General features: G+C 41.2%; 1 protein-coding gene across 9 annotated transcripts in view; it reads left to right on the forward strand.

Annotated features, from left to right (window-relative positions):
* Window positions 1–19,582, forward strand: part of PPP1R7 (protein phosphatase 1 regulatory subunit 7) — a 51,514-nt gene that overhangs the window by 12,709 nt on the left and 19,223 nt on the right. For 4 of the 9 annotated variants that reach the window (XR_015062681.1, XR_015062682.1, XR_015062680.1 and 1 more), the window contains exons 7-8: window positions 6,311–6,427; window positions 12,889–13,934. The exons of 1 other annotated variant lie outside the window; for it this stretch is intronic. Coding sequence is in view for 2 of the 8 variants with exons in the window: in XM_085899533.1 (XP_085755659.1) it covers window positions 6,311–6,427; window positions 19,538–19,582 (162 nt within the window). In the remaining 6 variants the exon portion in view is untranslated. Of the gene's footprint in view, window positions 1–6; window positions 5,199–6,310; window positions 6,428–12,888; window positions 13,935–19,537 lie in introns of those variants that run through there. 4 more of the 9 variants (XR_015062679.1, XR_015062683.1, XM_085899533.1 and 1 more) reach the window with 4 other exon arrangements.

Raw genomic sequence — 19,582 nt, forward strand, 5'->3', positions numbered from 1 at the left:
TTGTCATGCCTGCTTTTGCACGTTGTCTCTGCAACATTTCTTTGGAAATTGATGACTTGTCAGACAGATTCTGTAATGGGTACTTATTGTACTTGCTGTTTTGGAGACATAGATGTCATGGACGTCGGCGTAAGAGGGGTACAGCTCCAAAAGCAAATACATATGAGATGATTTCTTTTTTGGTTGAGGCTTTTTGTCACAAGGTTCTTATAAGGAGGTCTCCTGCCAAAAGTGATGTTAGTATCGTGAGTTATTGATTTGTGAGTTTTCGAACAAGTAGGTGGATAAGCTTCAGCTACATTCAAGTTTTAGGGGCTCCTGTATTGAGAGTTTGTTGCCAGAAAAAGTTATAAAGAAAATCGAATTGAAAGTGTATTTCACTTTCACCAAGATTGTGGGCCAATCATTACTTAATGATGGTAAATTTCTTAAAACTCTGAGTATAGATGCAGTTCGAGATATTTTAGCAAGTGACTGTGCATGTTCCTCTTCAACATTTTTATTATGATCCATGTGGGCACGTGATGTCTGAGGATTTCAATATTATTAGTCCCCTAGTGGTTTCACGAGAGGAGAATATAGGTTTGCTCTCTGAATGTCCATCTGTCCCACCGGTGGTTTTTCAGACTCCCCCCCCCCCCAATACCTTTTAAAATATTGAACTGAAACTTGGTACATGGCTTTATTATAAGTTACAGAACAACTTTAAGTTTCAGGGCATTTTGTCAATTTTTCACAGTTATGCCTTTTTTGGACTTAGAAAATATCACATTGGGAGGGGACATGTATTAGAAAGCAGTTCTTGCTCTTGTTAGTAATCGTGATATCAGGGATCTTGTGAAAATGGGAGTCAAATATAGGGAACCGGTGATTCGGCCATGGAGTTGTTTTAGATCTTCTATTGTTGATTCCGTTTCTGAGCTAGTTTGTAAAATATGTGAAAGGTTTCGGTTATCTACAAAAGGTTTCGTACGTGGCATGATAGGGTTGTGGATATTTTGGACAAAAGGATTAATTTTTTTAGTAGTCGAGGCTTGTTTTCCCAGGATAGGTCAAGACCATTGTTGAGTAAGCTTAGTGTTTGTAAGGATACAAGGAAATATAACACAGGTGGAGGCTATTCAGCCCAGCATGCCTGTGTGAACGCCATACTAATTTATCAACACAAGATCCAAAGAAGAAAATGCAAAATGTATTATTATTTTTTTAATCTTGTTTCTTTAGTTTTTTTTTAATGAATATTTATTGATTGATTTTACGTGTTTGTATTTTTATTTTTTATTATTTTTATATTTAGGATCTGTATAATAAGCATGTTCTAGCTCTTGCAGATAAAGTAGCCAATAATTTTGTGGTAGTTTCTAAAAACATTTACATGGAGGTTTTATTAAGGGAGTTAGGTATCGATGCAGTTACCTTCACCAGAATCAGAAATCGCACACATTTTCCATGTCAAAAACCTCCCCAAGACATTATAGCTGGGCATCAGGAAGTTTTGAGTAATAATGTTAACATTAAATGTAAAGAGGTAAATTTATGTATTCCCCGTTTTTTTTTCTGGATCCCCAAGCTTCATAAAAACCCATATAAGTTTAGGTTTATAGCGGGAGCTCGGCAATGCACTGTGAAACAATGTTAAGTTTTGGTTAACTCAGGTCTCTGAGTGGTTAGAGAGCAATTAGTAATAATTCTGATATTAACACTTTCTGGAATATTAGTTCCACTTTAGAGTTTTCAGACAGGATAAGATTCCTCAATATTAAGTTTGTTGATGTTTTTGATTTTTCCACTTTGTGTACAAATTTGGATTTAGCACTGGTTTAGGATGCACTCGTTAGTGTTCTTGATAAAGTTTTTAACTCATAAATTTTTATGTGCAAGGTTTGACAAGTTATTCTTTTCCAAGAAAAAAATTAATTGGGTTTTCATTGTTTTGACGAACAATAATTATATATGCTGTTAATTTTGTTTTCTTTAACACTTTTGTATCTTTTTGTGGGAAAATATTTCAACAAATTAAAGGCATTCCAAAGGGAATTTACATGCCTTGATGATAGGAGGAAAAGCATGGGGTAAACTTCCTGGGTCAGATTGCGGTGGTGTGTGGTGGAGTGGGGCTGAGGTGTCATCCATCAGACGGAAGTCTCCTTGGGTTAACCTGAGGCGGACTCTTCAGATGGGTGCCTGGAATGTCCTATCCCTAAGAGAGGATGATCACCTGTGTCGGTCATCATATGAGCTAAGCGTTTGAACATTGGTGTTGCAGCACTCTCTCAGGTTCGGAGACCTGATCGAGGCAAGATCATGGTGGGCAGTAACACCTACTATTGGTCTGGTCGCTCTGATGATTACCATGCCCAAGGAGTTGCTGTAGCTGTGTCCAATAAGCTGACTCCAATGATAATTGAGTAACACCAGTCAACAAGCGTATTATGAGACTAAAGATTCGTCACTCCTTCAGTGTCGTTTCCCTGGTCTCTGGATATGCTCTGATCGAGGTGAGTGATTTCACTGTGACGGACACATTCGATGCCACGCTGGAGTCTGTGGTTGATCAGTGCCCCAGGCGAGATAATCTACCCTTGGGAGATTTCAATGCACTGATGGTTATGAGACGTGTTCATCCCCATGGGTCTGGAACTGTGAACCAGAATCGCACTAAGTTCCTTGACTTTGCAAGAAGTCATGGATTTAGGGTGGCTGGTTTATGGTTTCAGCGCCCACAAGCTCATCGCTGGACTTGGTATTCCAACGCTGGTGGTGTCACAAGGGAGATTGACCATGTGCTCATTGATGGTCGATGGAGGATGATCCAGAACTGCAAGGTCTACTGGAGTGCTCAGTTCCTCAAGACTAACCACATGCTCGTTGTAGTACCTCTGAAGTTGCAGCTTAAAACCAGGCGAATGGTACCATCCCAGCCTTGGCTGGATGTTGGCAAGCTCCAGGATGAGAGGCTCGTTGAGTTTGTGAACAGACTGAGAGGAGATTTGGGGGGGGGGCAGGGTGCTTTGGGGGATCCTGAAGAGTTGTGGAGTGCCTTCAAGACCACCATCCTTGATGTTGCTGATGGATGTCTTGGAACTCACCAGAGGGCAAAGAAGAATTTTGTCTCAAGGGTCACCGGATACCATTGACCACAGTTGCAGGGCCAAGCTGAATGGCAGATCTGAGCTGTTCTGGGAGTTGAGGCGTAAAACCGTGCGCTGAGGGTGGACAAGGAGTCGTATGTGTGAGGAATCTGTGAGGGGGTAGAGCATCACCTGTGGTCAATGATTCTCATCCTGCTTCCAGGAGAATTTGCAGTTTTCATTCCTTCAAGCCCATCTGAGGCAGGAGACAGAGGGTGGTGGACTCTTGACAGAGGAGTCTGAAGTGAAGGCCCGCTGGGCCTGTTACTTTGGGCAGCTGTACCAGGCTGATCCACCAGCTGTCGAGTTGGACATCAGGGGTGTGACAATCCCAATTGCTGATGCTCCAATCAACTGTGGTCCACCTTTGTTTGTGGAAACACAGGCTGCGGTGAACCGGTTGAAATGGGGGTAAATTTCCTGGGATTTGTGGCATCAATGCTGAACTTCTCAAGGTTAGTGGAAATGCTGCACTCATGTCATTGCATGCAGTTCTGTGCTCTGCCTGGAACACAGGCATTGTCCTTACTGACTGGAAGAGGGGCCTTGTTGTCCCTCTTTGGATAGGGAAGGTTGATCGCCAGGACTGCAACACCTACCGAGGGGTGACGCTGTTCTCAATGCCGAGCAAGGTCTTTGCTCAAATAATTTTGATAGGGTTCATCACCATCTGCTTGAGCACCAGCGCCCAGAGCAGTTTGATTCGGTGAACCAGGATGCCCTGTGGAGAATTCTTGTTCTTCGTGGGGTGCCACCGAAACTGATAAATCTGATATCTGAACTATACTCTGGTGCTGAGAGTGCTGTGAGATATGGTGGTTCTATCTTTGACTTATTTCCAGTTGTTACTGGAGTTAATCAGGGGTGTGTACTGGCCCTGACACTTTTCAGCACTTGTTTGGACTGGATTCTGGGGAGGATGTTGGAGAGATCAAGCTGCGGTGCATCGTTTTGGAATGTCAAGATCTCTCACTTTGATTTCGCAGATGATGCAGTCATCTTTGCAGAGACTCTAGACATCCTTTTGGGGGCCCTCGAGTTGCTGAATGAGGAGTCTGAGTCGCTGGGATTATGGGTTTCTTGGGTTTTCCTCTGATCCAGGCTTTCGATGACATCTTGGATGCTGCTATCCTGTCTGTACCGGTTTTTGGTGAGGATGTTGAAGCCACGGAGAGATTCACGTGGCTTGGCAGTGATATTCATGTCTCCACGAGCATTGAGCCAGAGGTCAATGGATGTCTGGGTTGGGCCTGGGGAATCATGGGCCAGATGCATTCACTTGATTATTGGGTGTGGCGCTGTCGGTGCCTGTGCAGGATGATGAAAGTCCGAGTCTTCAGGTCCTTGGTGCTTCCAGTCCTGCTCTATGAATGTGAGACTTGGACTCTGACCAGGGAGCTGAGATAGAGACTCAATACCTTTGGTGCCAGGTATCTTCGGAGAATTATTGGCTATGGCTGGTCGGACTTTGTGTTTGACGAGCGGTTGCTGAGAGAGACTCAAATGAGATTTGTTACCTGAATAGTCCGTGAGCGCCAGCTGTGGCTGTATGAACATGTGGCTCATTTTCCTGACGCTGATCCTGCTCATCAGATTCTCTCAGCGAGGGAGCATCATGAGTGGAGGAGGCCAATGGGCCAACTACGTGCCTTGTGGTTGCAGCAGGTTGATCAGCATCTCAAGGATATGGGGATGTGCCAGGCATCTGCCTGGGGGATGGCCAGGAGTACCGGCGTACTGGTACCGGCGTACTCCCCTGGAGTACCGGTGGAAAGTGGTTGCAGCGATGCGCTGCTGCTGCACATGCTCCCATACTTCACCTATTCCTGCTGGTTGATACTCCTTTGCTATCAGTCTCATTTTGCAATACAACTTTGTCCTGGGGGTTTAAGCTTTGTGGGGAGGGGCTTTCTAAACAATACAGAAAATGTATTTGTTCCACTATTGCATACATCATGGATACTGTACTTAACTTTTGGCAAGTGGAGCCATGCTGAGATGTGAAAAGAATGGGGAGAAATACAAGTCTATCCACACCCTTAATGCTCCTCCATGAGATTTTCACAGGTAAATCTTCTCCCGACACACAGATCCGACTTTGGTTTGCTTACTTGGTGTATTTGGGGAGATTGTAAAATGTTCAGCCTTAATCCATTAAGTCCATCCCTTTTAAATCCCACACATCCTGCATTTCAATTTGGATCTTTTAAACCGCCATGACATTCTTTGCTTGTGATGTATGTGTTTACACATGCTAATAAACAAGGCACGATGAATGTATCAACACGACACTTGGATGTCCCTAATTTTTCAAATACTTTTCCGACTAAAGCAATTACGAGGGTGTGTTGAAAAGTAATGCCTCCTATTCTTTTCTTCAAAAACAGGGAAAGATATTCGAATTAAACAGACAGATACTAACATCTCTCTTTATTCTTCCACAGTGTAGATTTATTTCTCAACATAAACACCTCTGCGGTCCACAAATTTCTGCCAATGTTCAAGTAGTTTTTTGATGCCATCACAATGGAACTGTTAATCCTACTTACTTTACCGGGTGCTTCTGAGTGGCCTCAACTTCTTCGTCGGAAGAAAAATGTTCTCTTCGAAGGTGTTCCTTCAGTTCAGGGAAGAGAGGAATATCTGACGGAGCCAAGTCGGGGTGGTGATCATTTGTGGTGGTCCTCCATTGACCATCTCTTATTCTCACTATCGTAATTGGTACACCCGATTCTCATCTTCAGTCATCTTATCTCCAGTCAGTCATCCCAACTTTGATCTCCAGCAATTCACGCTTCAATGCATTGACAGCATCGTGCTGCCCCCTGCCATCTTGATTGTTGCTCTTATTAGAGCACGTAGCACTGAGACATCTCGTGTCAGAATCACGAAACTTCACATCCATTGGCGGGAAGAACTAATGTGTGGACTGTGCTTCTTTTCATTCAAACATCTTTCCTGTTTTGGAGAAAAATAAAAGGTGGCATTACTTTTCCAACAATGCCTCCTGGAATCTCCTGCACCCAACCGCCTCTTGGATTACCAGAATAATTGTAAAAGTGCAAGTTATATAAAATAGCAGGTCTGCTGCTAAAAGTTATTTATCTACTTGTCATACGTGCCTTTGCTGAAGGGAATTAACTTGTTTCTGCTTTCCAACCTGAACTTCTCTTGTGCAGGTACTCGAGAACTTTGAAAAACTCTTGAGGCTGGAATCGCTCTTTCTTGGCAAGAACAAAATTACAAAATTGCAGAATCTCGATTACTCTACAAACCTGTCGGTGCTCAGCTTACAGGTGTGATAATGTTTTCATTTCTGTATTTTTGTGCTGGAGATGAAGTTGACCCTTTCTTATCATCTCTATTTTTGTTGTCCCGTTGATGCCCTTTCATGCAGAATTAAATCCCTTATTGAGGAATCATACTATATAGTCTAGTTGCCAGATGCATCAAGCAGTCGGTAGATTTATTATGTGGGGATGGCCCAGATACTCCATTGGCTCAATACAACATTAATCCTCCAAAAAAAAAAACCCATCAACCAATATAGAACTTAAAAACCTATAAATTACCTACCAGTCGTCTGCGGAGAATTCCTCATCTAAGAACACTCATTAAGCTTTGGGACATCATCGCTGAACAAGAAAAATGAGACCCAAAAATGCCTGTTTGTCATTCTTCTTATTCTTTTCTGACAGTCTAACTCACAATTGGTTTAAGGTACTCATTTGGTTTAAACACCAATCCACTGTATTTTATACTGGGAAGGTGCAAACTGATCGAAATTTTAATAGCTTGAAAGGATTCCACGAAAAGTATTCAAAACTGCATTCCTTTGTCATGAAATAGGAAGGGATCAGAGGGGTGGGCAGAACTGCGACTGTCAATCAGTCTGATGGGGGCAGGGCCACTAGATATTTGTTCAAGTGCCAAACAGACCTACATAGCTGTGGTTAACTGTGGAATATTATCAGCCCTGTCAATGCAGTGCAGTGATGGGGCCAATTGACAGCAATAACACACATATATTTCTGTAAAGTGCATACTGTTTATAATGGTAGATTGTCTATAAAGTATGTACAGTTCCAATACAACATGAGCACATCGATAAAGTTTTAACTACATTTGTAAATCAGGAGTAGAAGAACATCTTTATCCACCTAATAAAATATTTTGTGTTTATTTGTGTATTTATTTGTCCCCCTTCATTAGGACGATTTGAGTAAGGTTTTAAAGGCCAATCTTTTCACATGACTATGTTCACTACGGTCTATTTTTCAAGATTAAAAAAAAAACTTGAAAAATATTTTTCATAAGAGCAATCATGTTTCTTTAATTGGAAATGTAGATAGTGACTTGCAACTGGGCCTCAAAGGCGGTGTACAGAAGCGTTTCAAAAAACAAGCTTTACAAGGCACAGGGAGGTGAAATTCGCTGCAAATGATGTGTAATGTGTGCAGAGTATAAGAGGTGTTCATTTACATCTGGAGGATGTCCAATAAATAAAGAAGATATAAGCACACCTGACACTAGGCCGAGGCTTCAGACTTTGGCTTGCTCACGAGGCTGTACCATCAAAATGAAACGTCCCAGAAGATAAAGAAAATAGGGTAACATTTGTACAGTTCGTAGTTTAAAATCACGCTTCTTGCTACGGAACATCATATCTTCCAGTCTTTTTGAATATTTCGAATAAAATAATTCCAACCTGTCATTTCTGACAGGATTTTATACTAGTATACAGTACCGGTCAAAAGTTTGGACACACTGACTCATTCAAATTTTTTCTTTATTTTTACGATTTCATACATTGCAGAATCATAGTGATGACATTAAAACTATGAAATAACACATGGAATTATGTAGTAACCAAAAAAGTGTAAAACAAATCAAAATATATTTTAGATTCTTTAAAGTAGCCACCCTTTGCCTTGATGACAGCTTTGCACACTCTTGGCATTCTCTCAACCAGCTTCATGAGGTAGTTACCTGGAATGCTTTTCCCTTAACAGGTGTGCCTTGTTAAAAGTTAATTTGTGAAATTTCTTTCCTTACTAGTGCATGCTTGTACGTGCGTGCCCGTACGTGTGGCCGTACATGCGAAAAAAAAAAACTTTCAAATGGCGTTCCACAAACTACCACACAGGCCGTTCCTTTGCTCACGTGTGCCCGTACGTGCGTGGCCATATGTGCAAAAAAAACAACTTTCAAACAACCACACAGGCCGTTCCTTCGCTCTCGTAAATGACGACTGGATTGGGCCATTGTGTTTATCTATAAATGCGCATAAGAAATCGAGAAATTATTAGAATACAGTAACTCATCACTATCCGGAAGTAGTGCGTGCCCGTACGGAATATTCACATGCATTCCACGAATTATCGCTTGCATTGAAGTAACAACTGCTGTGATACTTACGCACACAGAGTTAATTAAAATCAAGTTTACCTCCCTGTCTTTGCTTGCCATGACATTCGCTGCCATTGACCATTGCCACTCCTATGCCACGGTGAGGCGACAGGGTAGGATTTGTAGGAGACCTGAAAGTACAGTGTCATTAGGTATTCCATGTTCGAATTGTTTTAGTTTTAAAATAGTTGAAAAAAAAAAGTTTGCAAAGCATACCACCAAAATGAGATGTATTTTGTAGGCAAGCATGTTGAGTAGAGCTGAATTCCTTAACACTTTCAAAGGCCACACCGTTTTGACACTTGGAAACAAAAAAAAGTTGTACACTTTTTTTGATAAATTATTTTCAGAACAATTTTTCTTCAATAAATCAATAATAATAAAAATTGTCTAAATGTACACACCTTTATCTCGTTAGCACCTCTTCATAAACAAAATTGCTGAGGAAACGGCGCTTCTTTGTTTCCTCGTCCAGGGCAAGAATGGATCACCTGACACTAATCTGGCTGCTGGATCTGCCAACGCTGATAAATTATTAGTTTTAATGGCCAATTATTCAATTAGCGCCAACGTATTTTGCCTTTTAGCAATGTCATCGCAAGGAAAAACACAAAGAGAAGAGAAGAGAAAAAAAAAAACGTACATACAAAAAAAAAACATTTCAAATAACCACACAGGCCGTTCCTTCGCTCTCGTAAATGACGACTGGATTGGGCCATTGTGTTTATCTATAAATGCGCATAAGAAATCGAGAAATTATTAGAATACAGTGTCATCACTATCCGGAAGTCCGTACGTTGTAACCCGTAATGGGGAACGCGGCTGAGGATCTCTTCTCCAATGGCCACGCCTACCCAGCAACGTGTCCTGTCATTGGTAACTAAATGGCGCATCGGCCATGCCGACGCAGCAACGTGTCCTGTCATTGGTTGGTAAATAAATGGCCATAACTTGGGGAACCACTTGTCCGATTAATATCAAACCTTGAAAAGGCACATACTCAGGTCCTCAGCAATATAGCTGGCAAGTATCAATTAGATCGGACCAGTGGTTGTCGAGAAACAGCGGTCGCAGACACGCACGCACGCACGCACGCACGCACGCACGCACGCACGCACGCACGCACGCACGCACGCACACACACACACACACACACACACACACACACACACACACACACACACACACACACATTGCTGGAATTATAGATAGATTAATGCATTTGAGCCAATCAGTTGTGTTGTGACAAGGTAGGGTTGGTGTACAATAAATAGGCCTATTTGGTAAAAGACCATTATTTTAGCTGTACTGTAGTAGTCCATATTATGGCAAGAACAACTCAACTAAGCAAAGAGAAACGACAGTTCATCATTACTTTAAGACATGAAGGTCAATAAATCCGGAAAATTTCAAGAACTTTGAAAATGTCTTCAAGTGCAGTCGCAAAAACCATCAAGCACTACGATGAATCTGGCTCTCATGAGGACCGCCACAGGAAAGGAAGACCCAAAGTTACCTCTACTGCAGAGGATAAGTTTATTAGAGTTTCCAGCCTCAGAAATTGCCAATTAACTGCACCTCAGAATGCAGCTCAAGTAAATGCTTCACAGAGTTCAAGTAACACACATCTCAACATCAACTGTTCAGAGGAGACTGCATGAATCAGGCCTTCATGGTCGAATTGCTGCAAAGAAACCACAACTGAAGGAGACCAATTAGAAGAAGAGACTTGCTTGGGCCAAGAAACACAAGCAATGGACATTAGACTGGTGGAAATCTGTCATTGGTCTGATTAGTCCAAATTTGAGATTTTTGGTTCCAACCGCCGTGTCTTTGTGAAGCGCAGAGAAGGTGAACGGATGATTTCTGCATGTGTGGTTCCCACCGTGAAGCATGGAGGAGGTGTGATGGTGTGGGGATGCCTTACTGGTGACACTGTTGGCGATTTATTCAGAATTCAAGGCATACTTAACCAGTATGGCAACCATAGCATTCTGCAGCGATACGCCATCCCATCTAGTTTGTGCTTAGTGGGACCATTATTTGTTTTTCAACAGGACAATGACCCAAAACACCTCCAGACTGTGTGAGGACTATTTGACCAAGGAGAGTGATTGAGTGCTGCATCAGATGACCTGGCCTCCACAATCACCTGACATAAACCCAATTGAGATAGTTTGGGAAGAGTTGGACTGCAGAGTGAAGGAAAGGCAGCCAATAAGTGCTCAGCATATGTGGGAACTCTTTCAAGACTGTTGGAAAAGCATTCCAGGTAACTACCTCATGAAGCTGGTTGAGAGAATGCCAAGAGTGTACAAAGCTGTCATGAAGGCAAAGGGTGGCTACTTTAAAGAATCTAAAATATAAAATATATTTTGATTTGTTTAACACTTTTTTGGTTACTCCATAATTCCATGTGTTGTTATTTCATAGTTTTGATGTCTTCACTATAATGATACAATGTAGAAAATAGTAAAAAATAAAGAAAAACTCTTGAATGAGAAGGTGTGTCAAAATTTTTGACTGGTACTTTAATATAGTTCATATAGCAAGTCCACACCCCTTTAAAATTTTTCACCTTTTGTTGGCTTGGAGCCTGGAATTAAATTGCATGAAATCAGGCTTTTTCCACCTTTATTTACACATCGTAACCCACAACTTCCAAGTGATAAACAAATTCCACAAATTTCAGAAAATTAATTCTTAATAAAAAGCTAGAATATCTTGGTTGGATAAGTGTCCACCCCCCTTATAATCACAATTGTAAATTAGCTTCGGTGTAACAAATCACCTTCAAAATCCCATACCAAGTTAATTTGCCTCTACCTGGGTGAAATTGAAGTGATTCTGATTATTTCAGAATAGAATCAGCTGTACGTCTAGGTTTCCTCTGCTGGGTAGTGCATTTCACAACAAAGACTCAACCATGGAAACCAAGGAGCTTTCAAAAGATCTCTGGGATGAAGTTTTGGAAAGGCACAGATCAGGGGCTGGGGATGAAAATATTTCAATGGCCTTGAATATCCCTTGGAGCACAGTCAATTCGATTATTAAGAAGTGGAAAGTGTATGGTAACACCAAGTCCCTGCCTAGATCAGGCCATCCCTCCAAACTGGATGACCAAATAAGGAGGAGACTTATCAGAGAGGTCAGGAATAGGCCAATGGAAACTTTGAAAGAGCCAAACGCATTTATGGCAAAGACTGCTCACTGTGTGCATGTGCCAACAATATCCCAAGCATTCCACAAATCTGTATTGTATGGTAGGGTGGCAAGAAGGATGCCATTACTCAAAAAAGTCAATCTTGAGTCCCATTTGAGGAATGGAAAAAACCATTCTCGAGATTATGAAGCCAAATGGTAAAAAGTTTTGTGGTCCGACAAAACCAAGATGGAAGTTGTTGGCTGAAATGCAAAACGTCACGTTTGGTGCAAACCCAACACAGCACATCACCCAAAGAACACCATCCACATTATGAAGCAGGGTGGTGGCAACATCATGTTATGGGGATGTTTCTCATCAGCAGCGACTGGGGCACTTGTCAGGATAGAAGGGAAAATGGATGAAGCAAAATACAGAAAAATCCTTGAGGAAAACCTGCTGCCCTCTGCAAAAAGCTGAAATTGGGATGGAAGTTCATCTTTCAGCATGACAACGACTCGAAGCACACAGCCAAAGCTGCACTGGAGTGGTTAAGGAACAAAAAGATGTGTCCTTGAGTGGCCCAGTCAGAGCCCCGACCTAAATCCAATCTAAAATCTGTGGCATGACTTGAAGATTGCTGTCCATCAACACTCCCCATGCAGCTGGACTAAGCTTGAACAGTTTTGAACAGATGAATGGGCAAATATTTCCCAATCAAGATGGGGAAAGTTGGTAGAGACCCATCCCAATAGATTCACAGTGGAAATTTCTGTCAAAGGTGCTTCCATTGATTAACTCAGGTTTTTACATTGTCAACTCATTAACTCAGGAGGAGTGGACACTTATCCAACCAAGATATTCAATTTTTGGATTCTTAATTAATTTTCTGAAATTTGGAGAATTTGTTTTTCACTTGGAAGTTGTGGGTTGCAATGTGTAAATAAAGGTGGAAAAGGCCTGATTTCAAGCAATTTAATTCCAGGATATAAGGCAACAAAAGGTGAAAAGTTTGAAAGTTTGCACTGTAAATATGCAATAAACATACACGAGGTCCGTCAAAAAAGTAACGGGACTGAGCCTGCTGTGTACTCCACTTCCACAACTTGAATGAACGGGTTGCGTCACAGTCTTTTGCAACATTCAAGCAATATATATGATTGGTGATGGTTGACTGCGCTCATTGTGTGATTTTTTTTTTTACAGGTCGTGCTTTACACATTGTCGAGTTTGAGTCGTCGTGCTACGAGTCGTGAGCAGAGAGTCAATCTGAAGTTTCTTGCCAAGCTTGGCAAAACACCTTCCGAATCCTTCGCAATGCTGCAGCAAGTCTACGGGGAAGAAACGATGTCACGTACACATGCATTGGAATGGCACAAGAGGTTCAAAGAGGGATGGGAGGAGGTTGAAGATGATCCAGGGTCTGGAAGACCCTCGACGAGCAGAACGGCGGACAACATCGAGCGTGTGAAGAAGATGGTGCATGCAGATCATCGACTCACGGTGCGGATGATTGCTGAGGAACTTTCCATCAACAAGGACACTGTCTGGAGCATCATCACTGAAAATCTCGAACTGTGCAAGATGTGCGCAAAGATGGTCCCCAAGCTGTTGTCCGAGGACCAGAAACAGCAAAGAGTCACTGTCTGTCAAGACATTATCGAGCGCCTCGAGGACGATCCAGACCTGCTCGGGAGAGTCATCACTAGTGATGAATCGTGGATATTCGAATATGATCCCGAGACCAAACGGCAGAGTCGTCAGTGGAAAAGTCCGGCATCACCAAGACCAAAGAAAGCAAGGACGTCAAAGGTCAAGGTGATGGCTCATTGCGTTTTTTGACATCAAGTGCATCTTCGTCCACTTCGCGTTTCTACTACAGGGTCAAACAGTGAATCAATACCTGCACAAGGAGATCCTCTGGCACCTCATGAGATCAGTCCGGGACAAGAGGAGGGATCTGTGGGAAAACAACGCCTAGGTGTTCCACCGTGACAACGCCACTGCTCACAGTGCCCTGAGCATCCGACAGTTTCTGGCGGAGAGGAACGTGCCAACTCTGGAGCAGCCGCCGTATTCGCCAGACTTGGCTCCTTGTGATTTATTCCTATTCCCCAAGCTCAAGGGGGTGATCAAGGGGACCGATTTCCTGATGTTGAGACCATCAAAAGGGCCGTTACGACGGAGCTCCGGAGGATTCCAGAAGAAGCCTTCCAGGGGTGCAACGGAGCGTGGAAGAAGAGGATGATCAAGTGTGTGAGACTGGAGGGAATCTATTTTGAAGGGGACAAGCTGTGATTTCAATCTATTTTTTGGTATAAAATTTCTGTGGTCAGTCCCATTACTTTTTAGACAGACCTCGTGTCCAGACATGCATATATATATATATATATATATATATATATATATATATATATATATATATATATATATACACACACACACACACACACACACACACACACACACACACACACACACACACACACACACACACAAGCCGGTAGGCGACATGGGTGGTCGCTACATAATTGCATACTAGTCATACAGTTTTTGACGGATTGGGCTGAAATTTTTTGACAAAGAGGTTGGTAATAGTGCGCATAAAAGACTGGAAGCTGATTTTTGATTTTCGAAAAAATAAATTTTTTAGGATTTTCAAAAATTTCAAAGTCCCGTTGCTCGGCAACGGTGGCGTCCAGAGCAACTGTGCTCAAAAGCATAGAACTAGATCCTGGTATGAACCTACCAGTCAAGATTCATCGAAATTGGTTGACTCCTCTGGCCTCCAGAGCTGTCCATTACAAACAGACATACAAACAAACAAACATACATACAGACAGATGGAAAATGTGAAAATAAGGGTATTCTTGCGACCACCCAACAAGCCGGTAGGCGACATGGGTGGTCCCTACATAATTGCATACTAGTCATACAGTTTTTGACGGTTTGGGCTGAAATTTTTTTGACAAAGAGGTTGATTATACTACGCATAAAAGCCTGGAAGCCGATTTTTGATTTTCGAAAAAATTAATTTTTTATGATTTTTTCAAAAATTTCAGTCCCGTTGCTAAGCAACGGTGGTGTCCATAGCAACGGTGCTCAAAAGCATAGAACTAGATCCTGGTATGAACCTACCTGTCAAGTTTCTTTTAGGTTTCTATATATATATATATATATATATATATATATGTATATGTATATATGTGCACGGCTCACAAAGTGGGTACACATACTGTTACACAAAGGGCAAAAATAGGGAAACATGAAATGCAACCCATTATGTTAATCTGCATCTATTCAAATAGCTAAATCAAAATTTTTAGCCTGCAGCACGTCCGGTTCTAAAGTTACCACTGAATATATACAACACTGTAAATACACGTTCAAATTTCGAGCTTGGCGTCAGCGTTATGTACGGAATCAGATGAAAAAAACAATGTAAATATTATATTTTGGGATAAGAAACAGATAATTTTTACTCTGCCTCTTAAACAGGCTCAATATGTGACAGGAAAAAGAAAGAAACAACACATTTTGAGAGAGAGAGTCCGATGTTATAAATTACGAAGAAAACACAGACGAGTTCAGTCGCAAAGAAAGCCACACTTGAAAGTGAAACATAACGCTAAAATTGAATCTATTTCTTTCGAACTTTTGAAAATAATCACGTTAAACATGAAAAGAAAAACATAATTCTTACCTCTCGGATCCTCACGAAGCACCCAAAAAATTCTAGCGTTGGTTAAAATGAAGAATTATCAGACAAATGCGAGTCACCTCGTTCGGCTCGGCGTCCTCACACTGGATTCGTACGTTACGGCTCTCACAAATACACAGACACGAAGACAAATGCTGCGCTCGACGGCGAATGGAAATGTGCTGACATGCTTGCAAGTGCCTATTATATCCATCAATCGGGGAAGTTTGCAAGACGGCAATGTTTTCTCATGCTCGTGTTATTTGCGTCCGACGAGAGATGATGATTCGTACATAACGGGACTGACACGAAAATCAAGACGGGATGACTTGCGGTCTGAATTATATTTTGATCACAATTTTGATCTATTTTTTTGCCGTTAGACTCTGTCATATTTCCAAGAAATTAAGGGAGATTTGGAATAAAAATCATAAGAAACATTATCAACACTGGACTCCTTATTTTCCTCGATGCAGTAGACATGAAGCGTTATGTATTAATCCATTATTTCATCAGATATGGTTGATGGCTGAAAATCCGAAGAGGGAGACAGAACATCATCAAAACATAAAAGAGACACCAAAGTTCACATTCTGAGTCACCACACTCAAAACTAGAACGGGCACTCGGTAGAGCGCATACCTTCACCACCGCAACTTTTTTTCCGGGCACATTTGAAAAACGTCATTTTAAAACGTCCATGACGTCACAACCGTCAGTCTGATTGACGTCAAATTTGGTGTGTAACCTCCTTGAAGGCAGTCCAACAAAATGGAATGATAAACACTGAAAAATTAAAAAGTTGAAAAATGACGTCATCTTTTGACGATTTTGACGCACTTCCGGGGACGTCACGTCCAATCGGGGACTACCATTCTGAAAACTCGTAGTTCACTGAACGTTTTAACGTTGGTTTCATGTCAATAACTCTATTAGAACTGAAGCGATGCCTACAAGTATATTTTGACCTTGAGTGTGACCTTGACCTTGACTACAGAGTTAATTGGCAAAACCTGTACATCAATAAACAGATATTTTGGTACTGATCCTAATGCCTGGATTTGGGAGACTTTGATTGATAAATTATATAGATATTTGAATGTAAAATATCAGGACATTTTAGCCACAATTGAAAAACGTCATGTTCAAACGTCAATGACGTCATAACGGTCAGTCCGATCGAACTCAAATTTGGTGTGTGACGTCCTTAAGGTAAGTCCTACAAAACGGTATGATCAAAACTGATGAGATCGAAAATTGAAAATTTACGTCATCTTGTGACGTCATTTAGACGCACTTCCGATGACGTCACATCAAATCCGACACTACATATCCGAAAGATATCTAGTCATGGAACAATATGGTGGTGGTTGCATGTCGATAGCTGTATTATGAAGGAAGTTATGCTCAAAAGAGTGTTTTTGACCTTTTCATGACCTTGACCTTGACCTTTGACCTGATCACTCCCAAAATCTAATCAAATCGTCCTTGGATACTCACGAATCATCCCACCAAATTTCATGCAATTCGGTTTAATACTCTCTGAGTTATGCGAATAACAAACAAACACACATATTCACAAATAAATAAATACACAGCGACCAAAACATAACCTTTCGCAGAATGCGAAGGTAATAACTGTCACGTAAGAAACATACAGTAAAATAAAAATTTTACCAATCAAACAGTAACATTTCTAAGGTGACAATGCCCATATTCTGTTGCTTTAATTCATCTTTCATAAAACAGGAAATGGAGAGTATGATATTGCCAGTTTCTACAGGTTCCCCAAGATGTCCACTTTCATTTCTGACCATTGATGGTTTGTCTGAGTACTTCATAATACCGTAGTTTTATGTGGAATTTCCCACAAACATACCACAGCATACCCACTTTGTGAGCCATGCACATATATATATATATATATATATATATATATATATATATATATATATATATATATATATATATATATATATATATATATATATATACACACAGCTCTGGAAAAAATTAAGAGACCACTGCAAAATTATCAGTTTTTCTGGTTTTACTATTTATAGGTATGTGTTTGAGTAAAATGAACATTTTTGTTTTAGTCTATAAACTACTGACAACATTTCTCCCAAACTCCGAATAAAAATAGTCATTTAGATCATTTATTTGCATAAAATGACAACTGGTCAAAATAACAACAAAGATTCAGTGTTTTCAGACCTCAAATGATACAAACAAAACAAGTTCATATTCATTTTTAAACAACACAATACTAATGTTTTCACTTCGGAAGAGTTCAGAAATCAATATTTTGTGGAATAACCATGATTTTCAATCACAGCTTTCATGCATCTTGGCATGCTCTCCACCAGTCTTTCTAATTGCTGTTGGGTGACTTTATGCCACTCCTGGTGCAAAAATTCAAGCAGCTCGGTTTTGTTTGATGACTTGTGACCATCCATCTTCCTCTTGATCACATTGCAGAGGTTTTCAATAGAGTTCAGGTCTGGAGATTGGGCTGGCCATGACAGGGTCTTGATCTGATGGTCCTCAATCCACAGCTTCATTGACCTGGCTGTGTGGCATGGAGCATTGTCCTGCTGGAAAAACCAATCCTCAGAGTTGGAGAACATTGTCAGAGCAGAAGGAAGCAAGTATTCTTGCAGGACAACCTTGTACGTGGCTTGATTCATGAGTCCTGCACAAAGACAAATCTGCCCGATTCCAGCCTTGCTGAAGCACCCCCAGATCATCACCGATCCTCCACCAAATTTCACAGTGGGTGCGAGACACTGTGGCTTGTGGGCCTCTCCAGGTCTCCGTCTAAACATTAGACGACCAGGTGTTGGTCAAAGCTGAAAATTGGACTCATCAGAGAAGATGACCTTACTCCAGTCCTCTACGGTCCAATCTTTATGGTCTTTTGCAAACCTCAGCCTGGCTCTTCTTTGCTTCTCATTGATTAAGGGCTTTTTTTCTAGCTTTTCACGACTTCAGCCCTGCCACTCGGAGTCTGGTTCGAATCGTCCTCGCCGTGCACGTCACCCCAGCTGCCGTTTGCCATTCTTTTTGTAGGTCACTTGATGTCATCCTACGGTTGTTGAGTGACATTCGAATGAGTTGGCGGTCATCCCGGTCAATGGAAAGTCGTTTTCGCCCTCTGCCAGTCGTAGCTTTGTTGTCCCCAATGTCTGCTGCTTCACCTTGTTCTTATGAACCGCCGTCTTTGAAATTTTAAGGATGGAAGCAACGTGACGCTCACTGTATCCCTCTGCCAGTAAAGCCAGAATTGAACCCTTCTTTTCCTCACTCAAATCTTTTCTTTTCAACTCTTTTGGCATGGTCAATAGTTATGTATTTGATTCCAATTACTTCTGAGGTACTACGAGCAATGTTTTTGCCATCCAGCTGGTCCTATTGCAAGAGGATAGTGATGACCACATCAGTGGTTTTTATACTTTTCCTTGTTAAATAAGATTCGGTTCAGGAGATCACCTAATCAGTACCTCACTAAGTAGAATGAGGTGTGCCTGTGTTGGAATTCAACAGACACTGGAATGGAATGGCTGCCATACATGTCGAGATGCTGATTGAAATTTTTTTTGGAGTCGTCTCTTATTTTTTTCCAGAGAGAGATATATATATATATATATATATATATATATATATATATATATATATATATATATATATATATATATATATATATATATATATATATATGTGTGTGTGTGTGTGTGTGTATACAGTCATGCGCCACTTAACGACGGGGTTACGTTCTGAGAAACGCGTCGTTAAGCGACGTCGTCGTTGTGCGAACATCTTTTTTTTTTTCGTTTTGGTTTTCGAACATCGTTTTCGAACATCGTACTTACACAAACCTAGACACCGAGGCTCTATGGTATAGCCTATTGCTCCTCGGCTACAAACCTGTACAGCATGTTACTGTATTAAATACTGCAGGCAATTGTAACACAATGGTAATTATTTGTGTTTCTAAACATAGAAAAGGTATAAAATATATATTTTTAAATGGTACACATGTACAGGGCACTTACCATGAATGGCGCTTGCAGGACTGGAAGTTGCTCTGGGTGGGTCGGTGAGTGAGTGGTGAGTGAATGTGAAGGCCTTAATCACTTGTAATTTTGTTTCCAGGTCAATCAGTCGACGTGGCCTCTTACTAGCAACATCAGCAGTGGA

Source organism: Eptatretus burgeri, chromosome 10, assembly GCF_056783735.1.
Source record: "Eptatretus burgeri isolate ZD-2024b chromosome 10, Ebu_testis_v1, whole genome shotgun sequence".
In the NCBI taxonomy this organism is placed as follows: Eukaryota; Metazoa; Chordata; class Myxini; order Myxiniformes; family Myxinidae; genus Eptatretus; species Eptatretus burgeri.